At 39.2% G+C, this 10,000-nt stretch overlaps 1 protein-coding gene across 1 annotated transcript in view; it reads right to left on the bottom strand.

Moving 5' to 3' along the window:
• The window catches only part of LOC137975551 (fibroblast growth factor receptor 3-like), a 12,854-nt gene extending 8,872 nt beyond the window's left edge, over nucleotides 1-3,982 (bottom strand). Inside the window, exons 1-7 of the mRNA XM_068822666.1 lie at nucleotides 3,963-3,982; nucleotides 2,926-3,224; nucleotides 2,505-2,641; nucleotides 1,664-1,976; nucleotides 1,245-1,355; nucleotides 934-1,121; nucleotides 60-182 (exon numbers count right to left, since the gene is read on the bottom strand). Of these exons, the coding sequence (XP_068678767.1) occupies nucleotides 60-182; nucleotides 934-1,121; nucleotides 1,245-1,355; nucleotides 1,664-1,976; nucleotides 2,505-2,641; nucleotides 2,926-3,224; nucleotides 3,963-3,982 (1,191 nt within the window). The remainder of the gene's footprint in view (nucleotides 1-59; nucleotides 183-933; nucleotides 1,122-1,244; nucleotides 1,356-1,663; nucleotides 1,977-2,504; nucleotides 2,642-2,925; nucleotides 3,225-3,962) is intronic.
• Between the last annotated feature and the right edge of the window lie 6,018 nt (nucleotides 3,983-10,000).

Genomic DNA, 10,000 nt, shown 5'->3' with positions numbered 1-10,000 from the left:
TTGTTTCGGTTTGCAGATATTAATTAGTTCTTAAAGAAAACTACATGATGTTCGCGTACCTCTGTGAATTTTATATACTCTCCGTCTTGTGAAATGTCACGTGACAGTCCAAAATCTGCTACCTTGGCTACCAGCCCTTCGCCAATCAAAATGTTTCTAGCCGCTAAGTCCCTGTGAACACACTAAAGTGATAGCAAAATAAAAGATGCATGAGCCCGAATGAAGTACTGATAAGCAAAAATATCAATCGTGGGGGTGTGAACTACTGTGACAACATAACAGTCTGTGCCTGGCCCTGAAAAAGAGAGAAAATTAATCTTTTTGCTTTTACAACGATTTAATTTTGTTCATATTCCACGATTTTTTTGTTATCTTATGGACTGTGATTCTCACCAAACTGTCTCATTAGAATGCAAATGCCATGATCGAACAGCTATTGGAAACAAAGGATGTGGACACAAAATCCTCTTGAAAAGCTACTACCGCCATGGGCGTAGCCAGGATTTTTCAAAGGGGGGGGGGGGGGGGGGTCACACTGTCAAACAGAGGGTACTCGCGTTTTCGCAACCTGAATATTGTAGGTTGTTTGAGTAAAAAACGGCTTACAAAGGGGGAGGGGGGGGGGTCACGGGAAACCCAGGACCCCCCCCCCAGCTACGCCCTTGACCGCAGATAAACAACTTGGTGAAAGCTCCCCTCTAAACCAAAGAACGTCAAAGATAAAGATTTATTATTCCTGAAAATTGAGTGTTTTAAGAACAATATGCAATTATTATAATGCACTCTTCCTGTAGGCCGTTCGACTCTTTAGAGGTTATATACACATTTACCTTTCCTAAGTTTACAAAATGTAGAAAACACACATGGCTTTGTTGACTTAAAAAAAACAACTACATCAACGTCAACAGAGGCAAGCGCACATCTGTCACTAACCAGCCTCCTTTCGAGGTGCCGCATTCCATTTGCAACGTCTTTAGCAATTTTTAACAAGTCTCGCTCGGACAGCTTTGAACAAATGTTGACATAATTTGCAGCATGTGTTTGAGCAGGAATTCGGCTGTCAAGCAATACATTATCCAGACTTCCCCCAGGTACGAATTCAATAACCACACATAAAGGTTCTGAGGACGAAAGGATATGATATGTAAGCAGTAATAGAAGAGGATACAATTTGTTACCTCTCTCAATGCTACCACAAAATAGGTGTATATTTCCAGGAAAACGCACTATCTGCTTCACGTTACCTTCAAATGAACATGCTCCGATTAAGCTCACTATATTTGTATGGCGGCCAACTTTGCGAAGTATCTCCAACTCCTGGATGAGAGCCATGCGCTGATTTTGGTCATTTTCATCTAAGAATACAGGCGGGAAAACTTTTAAACATGCGAAAAGTAGAGTGGTAAAACGTGAGTGGTGAATGGGGATTATTTTGTGATATTGATGATACCCATCATCAGCACAGGCATCGCTGAATAAATGTTACTAAAGTGTCAATCAAACCCAAGTTTTGTCATTTTAAAACATCTTGTCTACCTAAGTGTGTAACAATTATCATCATCGTCATCGTAATCCCATCATCAACATCATTATGATGATCGGGGATGTCGATCTTAGTCATTCAAAACGAAGATATTAAAGGAGGGTTTTGATCGTAACTGACCTCTTAACATTTTAACAGCAACGGGTAATTCATTCCCATCTCTTCTCAAATAGGTTCCTTTCCGAACAACTCCGAACTCTCCTCCACCAAGTTCCGTTTCTGTTATTTCCAGTCTTTCTCGAGGAATTTCCCAGTTCCTTTCAAATCCCATTTGGTTCAGGTACGTCTCATTATCAACGACCACAGGTTCGTCTTCATCCGAACCTGGTAGTGTTGGCTGACCCACACAGGCTTGCTGGTTACGATCTCTGAGCTCGTTCATGATTTCCGGTGTCATTTCTTGCATGGTAACATCATCTTCTTCGTCCCTTTGCTTTAAAGAAGGGAAAAATTGTAAGCTTATTCTGAAGTAAAGGAAAACGTAATCGACATTTTCTATCTTGAAATTCAAATCAACAAAGCTGAATTTGTGTTGGCAGACGTATTTGTCGTCGAGAACCTGTTACAGGACGTACGTGTTTATGCGACAATACACGAAATCCTTCTGCTAATCGAGCTTTTTTCCATGATTGCAAGCATACTAAGATGGTTTCCTACATTGGAAGCCTGTTCGGCTCTAAATAGACCCTATATAGACTACGTTGTCATTCAATGATACTTCCTATAGGACTTTTTTAATTTCGATATATTAAAATTCAGCTTGAAAGAGAGGTTTAAAGGACAAAGACAAAGGAAAGTGGATGATATGCAAATATTTTTCACATTCATTCCAACGTGTTTCTACTGTTTTTGTTCTCAACATAAATTGATCCTTGTTCTCATCGCGCCAAGGTCTTAGAATTTCTCTTCCGTACTAAACAAGTAGGGCATTCACTAAGATCATATTCATGTTTTTATATACCTCAATAAAAGTGTTTTTCTTTTTTCTTCTGAATCGTTTGAAAACAATAAAGATAGAGACAGCGAAGAGAAAGGCAAAGCCACAGGCAAATCCCAAGATGATATGGAAAGAACGTCCAGAGGTTCGATCATCTTTGACTGCAAAAAAAAAGTGAACAATTGATTTTTAGAAGAATATCATGAATCAAACAAACAGAATAAGTAAACAAAAAAGCCCACACATTTTCAGTGCCGTCAGCCATATTTCTGCAGAATCGATCACGCAGTACCAAGTTCATTTAAAATGTGTGATTGTTGTTAGATGTGATGAAACACGTCCTTAAGTAAATGAACATACCTATACATCAACTCTTGTGTTGCTGTAGCTCCGAGATCAACCAAACAATAGCTGAAAATACGAGAAAAAGATCAAAAATACTCACTAGCCTCGCTGGTGGTAACAAAAATGGGATTGCTGGTTGGTCCATCTCCGATCTGATTCGTTGAAAACACCGTGATGCTGTAGTTAACGAATTCTTTCAGATTCGTTAGCTCCTTGTGGAATTTATTAGAATTGACAGTTTCGCTGCCATTGTCGCCCTCTGTAAGCGAGTTATAGGTGATTGTATGAGTCAAGATGACACCATTCCGATCACCCAGTGGAACTTCGTCCCACGTATAACTAAGATACTGGTTGAACTGATGCTTTTTCCTCTCACATTTTGAGAAGCAGCGGTGGGTTCTGAAATAAATCAGGTTAGAAGTACTTCAAACTGCTAATCATCTTCATGGTACGTATAGAAGAATAGTAACAGCCCAAACCTTAAGAGAAAGCTAACCATTTTTATCCACTTTAAAATCAAGTGAAGTAAAGTTAGGTAATATTTCAAAGCCCTGAATGGAGATCTCCATAACATTTTGAAGCAAGTACGTTGCGGAGAATGGGCTATTGCAGACATAAAAAAGCTGGAAGTGCGTGAGAGCGATACAATAACTACAACCAAGGATTGTAATAGAAACAAATGTTAAATTTCACTTTGTTGTAGGTTTGACTGAAACATGTCATCAAGATAAGAGAGATGTTTCCGTTTACGCGAGTGAGTGTTAAATATTTTCTCACGGAATCAATGGCCTTGTGATCTGAAACGCATCGGCTGCCATTTAACAGATGCAGTTTACATCAGAGTTATCTCGAGCAGCTTCTCGGAACAATTAAAAACACCGACTCTGTCATGCTTACACTGTGCTTATTGTTCAATATTGATGAATAGTTCCGACCCGCAGGCTTTCCGACATGAATGTCTCTTGACTCTCTTATCATTGTTGGTATATTTGCTTGCCTCCTTATTGGTTGTTTTCTATCTTGCATGTCATTGCATTGCAATCTACTCCGAACGATTCACTGATTGTGATCTATGCGGAAAAATTGCAATGACGTTGGATGCTGAAATGGCTGTTATAGTAGCTTTCCTCCTATTACTTGCTGTATCTTTCAGTCATGAACGTTTGTTGATGTATCTACCACATGTTAGACCCGTTTCAAACGTCAAACTTTGCAATGTGCCGAATCTAATGCAAATGAGCGAAAACAATAGATTTTTCGCATTTGCAATCGATTCGGCACAGTTCGACGTTTGAAACGGGCCTTATTGTATCAATAAGTGTGTCACTATTTGGTCAATATTTATCCATTCATTTTGCTCTTATATGAATTACACAGTTCTATCTATATAAACTGAAGGGTCTATGTCATGCTTGGTAGTTTATCTGCCAAGCCATTTCCAACATTGATAAAGTGGTTGTTTAATTCAGTATCACAAATACTCTGCGTGAGTATAGCCCTTTTCACGATTAGCTTTTGTTATTTGCATTACAATGTAATCTAACGTGGATGCGAGGCAATTTTGGGTTAAAACTACAAAATAGCCCGAAATTGCCTCACATACATGCTAGATTATATTGTAATGCAAATGAGAAAAACTAAGTAACCGTGAAAAGGGCTATTGTCACGTAACAGTTCTTAATTGTAAGTTGAGAATTTACCTTTTTGTGCTTATTACTTTGCTAATTAATTTCCATGTACATTTTATGTTTTCTTTATTCAGTTCAATTTGTTTAGAAAAATAATTCATTTTAGCTGCGTGTATAATCCTAGTCAACTTGTTACTATACATTGTGTATACTTTATACCTTGCCTGGATACTTACTGAATAAATGAGTCTTCAATAATTTATGTTTTTGTTTAATCGACTGCAAGATAGTTTTCGAAATCCAAAGCCTTTCTAAACGCTTCCGTTGCTGTTTTGATGCTTTGCGCAAAGGAGCATGGCGGTCTGTAATAGCGCGCAGATTGTCTACAATAGTAGTCACATGATACTTTCATTAACATTTGTTATCAAGCTTTTGAAATCAATTGCAAGTAAGTCTTGGTGAAAGGCATTTTCATTAAAATGCCTAAGTCTCGAAAAATCTAGGTTCATTATTTGTAGGCAATGTGTTCGCCATTGTGCAGAATACTGGTAAATGATAAGAATTCTCCGCAAGACAAAGTCCAGATCTTATTAGTTTTTCAGGCGTATTCGTGCAGATATGATCGATAAGAGTGGCCGTATGATCCGTTATTCTAGTTGGTTTGGTAATGATTGGCATAAATCCTAAGCTGAGAAGCATGTCAAGGTAGTCTGATGTTTGTTTGCCTATGATTTTGTTTTGGGCGTTTTAGGGCTTGTTTACATGGAGATAGGGTAACCCTTCTAGAAGGGGCAGCCTCTTAGAAGGGTAAACCTTGCCTATTGTAATTTCCGGTTTGGTTTACATGAGAGGTACGGTCACTCTAGGGGTAGGGTCAACCTATCTGCTTAGTAGGGTTACCTTCCTAGGAGGACCAACGTTTTGCCATGTAGACACTTGAGGTAGGGTCACCCTTCTAGAAGGGTCAACTTTTTTGGGATCGGGTTACTGTCAGATTACCGCGAAAGTCTGTAATGGCTTAGTGCGCGTGTAAGTCCGAGGAATATTTTCGCCGTTCTGTGCTGGCCAAATCGAACAGAGTTCGGAACAGTCGGAGGACTACAGTGTCGCCATTTGGCGAAAAGACCTCGATGATGATGACAAACCAATTGTCGACGAGAGCGCGACGGAAAGCCGCTCGACTCGGAAAGATGTGGAGAAATAAAAGATCCTAAGAAGTGGTCATGGACATCGGAAGCGGTGGAGATATTCCTGAAGTACATTACAGAATTCAAAACCAAGTGTGAGTTTAGCGGCGTGGACTTCGAGGCCGATCTATCCACAATGTCTGCGGAAATACGCCGATGCATGGTAGTGGATTTTCCCGAAGTTTTTACCCTGAAATTGTTCAGGACCCGGGAAAAGAACTTAAGGATATGAACAGCGAGGAATATGAATTTTACCGAAAAGAGCTGGTTGTCTACCTGGTCGCCAAATTCAATAATCGCGATAGCCCTAGGGACAAGACTTTGCATGTAAAGAGGGGCTATTCGTTTACCCCTTATACAAGCACCCTTTCTCGATGTAAACAGGCCCTTAGTTCAAAATGACGCATTTAGTTAGGCACGTATATGATGAGCCACGCATTTCACACAGAAGGATCTTTTTCCTGTTTCGTGGTATATTACCTTATTTGGTTCCTGTCGTTCCACACGCTCAATTTAATTAAGAAAGGCGTTTGTAAGTATTAAAATACGTTTATTAGTATTAAAGTTCAACGGAAGGAATTGTTTTATCCTGTGGACTGAACATTCTGATGCTACACCGTCATCTGCCAAGATTAGCCGATGCCCACAAAGCCTAACGGAAATGTGCCGAGCCCTGTTTCGACTTGTAAAACCTATTCAATCGTCTGCCACAGTGGGCGACCGTTGTAACATGACTTCCCGGAATCAATCGACTTCATACGTGAACATGCGCACCTCGCTATTTTACAAACTCCATTGCATGCTCATATCTCCAATATTTGTCTTTTCTTATCACTTTGCAGATTTCTCGATGAAAAAAGTCAATTGCATCTTTTTTTGTACTCTTGTACGGTTTTTAGTGATACATTAATTTAGGCAATACGTATTTGGTTTCTTAAATGTTATAGTTTTGATTAGTTGATGACAGGACTTCGAATCGTCGACCTACTTATGACTAGCAAACTGGACTCCCTCATTCCCCAGTACGGCTGGAGCAAGCTCGGTTAGTAAGTTTTTTATTCACCATGGCACTCGAAAAATGAAACTCGCTTTGAAACCTCTGCAAAATTTTAATCCTTTTAGCTTTTTTCTGGTAGTTTCGCTGTGAAGAATGACACAATTCATTTCTTTTTTCGCGGTTTTGGTTGCAAATTTTGAATTTAACGGCTTCGCTCCAAAACGGAAATGCACGTCTTGGACAATCAGAGCACACGGATCTTTGCCACATAATAATGGAAAAACTGAACTATTTTAAGCACAGCCATTCGATTTCTCAGTGAATACGGGTATTTGTGAAAGACTCCGCTGGCATCGGGGCTGGTAAGTTTCCAAATGATCTTTCCAGAATAACATTTGTTTGGTTGCGCCATGCAGACTTACGAATGGCGATTTTTTCTTGTTATTTTAATTACTAGTTGCACCAAAGATCTCCTACCCTCCGCAGGATGCAACGGGAGTTGAAAAACAAGACGTGTTATTCAGCTGTACCGTAGATGGGAACCCACCACCCAGTGTTATTTGGACAAAGGAAGGAGAGGAACTGAGACACGCGGCAAATTTGCGATTTAACTTTTCGTCCGCGGGCAACAATCATAGTCTGATTCTTACCGATATTCAAAGATCAGATGCAGGGCAATACAGATGTTTGGCCAGTAACAGTGACGATAGCTTGACGTCATCTCCGGCGACCTTGACTGTACATTGTAAGTAATTCATTTGACCATTTACGACCACAAAAAAGTACTCCAAGGTTTTCAGTGGCGAGAACATGTTTTTCTTTATTTACAGACGACATTTGTTCTCATAAATCAGGGTAATGACCGTTTGCTGACTTGGATAATATCGGCGCCAGATGCTTCGATCTATTTTCTTTATAAAATAGCTCAAAATATTTTGGATCGGATTTTCATCAAAGCCTTTTGCAACCGAGTGTGTAATTGAAAACTAATTATATAAGCTGCTTGCCTTCTATTGATTTTCCAGTTTTGGGTGGTTTGTGTTTAACTTCGTTCCTGATGCTTTAACTGACACCCATATCGTTTGTAATTTTATGTTTTCGATTTCTTTTCAGTTGCACCCGCAATCCTAAACCAGTTGCCACCGGGCAGGACTAGGCAGGAGAGGAGAAGGAAACGAATATATTGTATTTAGCTGTACAGTTGAAGGAAACCCTTCACCCCTTCTTTATTGGACAAAAAGTGGAAAGAGATTGAATGTACTAGGTAATCCACGGTTAACTGCAGTTTCAGGGAGAGGCATTCACAGTTTGAATATTGTTAATCTCAGTCGAGCAGACGCAGGATTATACCAGTGTGTGGCAATTAACGGTGTGGGCAGTGTAGCTTCACATGGAGAGAACCTGAAAGTATATTGTAAATATATTCAATTTCCAGAGTAGGAAAAGAAGGTGTAGGATTTTTAAAATACGGTTACCTGGTAGTTAAAGCAAAGGGAAGAAGAGAGCGATATCATTAATGATGTTGCCGGTAAAATCCATTCTCAGGTTGAATCGGTTTTGACCTAGGTTAAATTGTTCATCCTTATTTTACCTACGTTGAATACGCTCTCAGAGGAATTGAAGAAACCTAAATTAATCCTAGAGAATTATGAGGGTGAGGTTAGGATTAGCTTTGGTTATTATACATGGATATCAGTTGAGTATGTTCGTCGTTCTAGTGTAGTGGCGAAGACACACAGGACTACAGATCTGGAGGGTCCGAATTCGAGTACCGTTAAGTGCATAGTACAGTTTTTTGATCCCTTATTATGTTATTATGTTGAAAATTGAATGAACACAGAAACCGATAAGATGATATAAAACAATACGAAGATGTGTTGCCATGAGTAACACGGCGCTCGAGGGAGGGTATAGGTGTTTTAAGTCCTTTTTGGTGGGTTGATAGCTGCTTTGATATTCAACCCAGGTAAAATGAGGATCACCAATTTTACCTAAGTAAAAACGGATTCAACCTTAGAACGGTTTTGACCGACAACATTGACTCTATGTTTGGAAATGAAAGAGGAACAATCTTTCAAAGTGCCTCCTCAGAATTTCGTTTCTTAAGAAATACTTAACAACGACTAATTTCAGGGGCACCCAACGAGAGAATATATTTCAAAACCCCTTAGACATAGCATTGTCAAACGTATGTTAGTATTTAAACAGTAGATATAGGCATATTTTTATCCCCTAAAAATTTTTCAACTGTTCGGGATTCGTAGCTGAAAGTCTAGTGATCCGAAAATTTTAGGGATTAAAACTTGTCTTTTGGATGTTCGAAAATGCTAGGACGAATCAAGCAAGAATTTTTACAACAAACGTTCCGAAAATTCTAGATCTCAAATCGTCTTCCGAACAGATATTTTCCGAAAATTGACGTTGTAATTTCTACTTTTGTGGTTAATTCTAAGTTGCACCTGAAATCTCTTACCTTCAAAAAAATGCAACGACAGTTGAAGGACGAGACGTGATATTTAGCTGCACTATAGATGGCGATCCACCACCCAGTGTTATTTGGACAAAGAATGGTAAGGAACTAAAACTCGCCGGAAATTCACGAGTTAATGTTTCGTCGACGAGCAACAATCATAGTTTGATTATTACGGATATTCAAAGATCAGACGCAGGACAATACAGATGTTTGGCAAGCAACAGTGAGGGCAACTTGACTTCATCTCCTGCGACCTTGACTGTACAGTGTGAGTAATTAATTTGATTTCTTAGAACCCTCACTTTCATTAGAATATTTCTTTTATAGCAGTCCATAACCACTTATTAAATTAAAGAAGGAGGGTTGTCACAGAGCTCCCAGCTCAGTTAGTCAGTCTGACAGCCATTGCGGGACGTTCGTTAACATGCATAACCAGTTGGCCATCAAAAGGTGACCGGTCATGCACTTTAGTTTCCTCAGTGCTTCCCTCTATTAACTCTGCTGTATGTTATAATCATGTGCGGCAGTTACGGTGTCTAACGTTAAAGTACATTACTTGAAGTGTTATTACCCTAGCATGTTACATAGACAAGGCTCCAATGACATAATTAATAGGTAATTTAATTTGATAAATCATAATAAATAACAATAAATAATCATTCGTTTCCTTGACTTAAGATGAACTATCCTTACAGCTGTATTTGCTAATTCACAATCGGATTGTTTACGAATGCATGCTATATGATAAGTAGACTTTATCAAGCTTAGAATTTTTTTTTTGCTAGCTCCACCCGAATTCACCGTCAACCCACGGAATGCAACAGGAATAAAAGGAGAGAATGTTACTCTGAGATGCAAAGTTTATGGAAATCCTGTACCAGATGTAAAAT

The sequence above is a fragment of the Montipora foliosa genome, chromosome 11 (assembly GCF_036669935.1).
Source record: "Montipora foliosa isolate CH-2021 chromosome 11, ASM3666993v2, whole genome shotgun sequence".
In the NCBI taxonomy this organism is placed as follows: domain Eukaryota; kingdom Metazoa; phylum Cnidaria; class Anthozoa; order Scleractinia; family Acroporidae; genus Montipora; species Montipora foliosa.
This window is presented reverse-complemented; position numbering and strand designations above follow the sequence as displayed.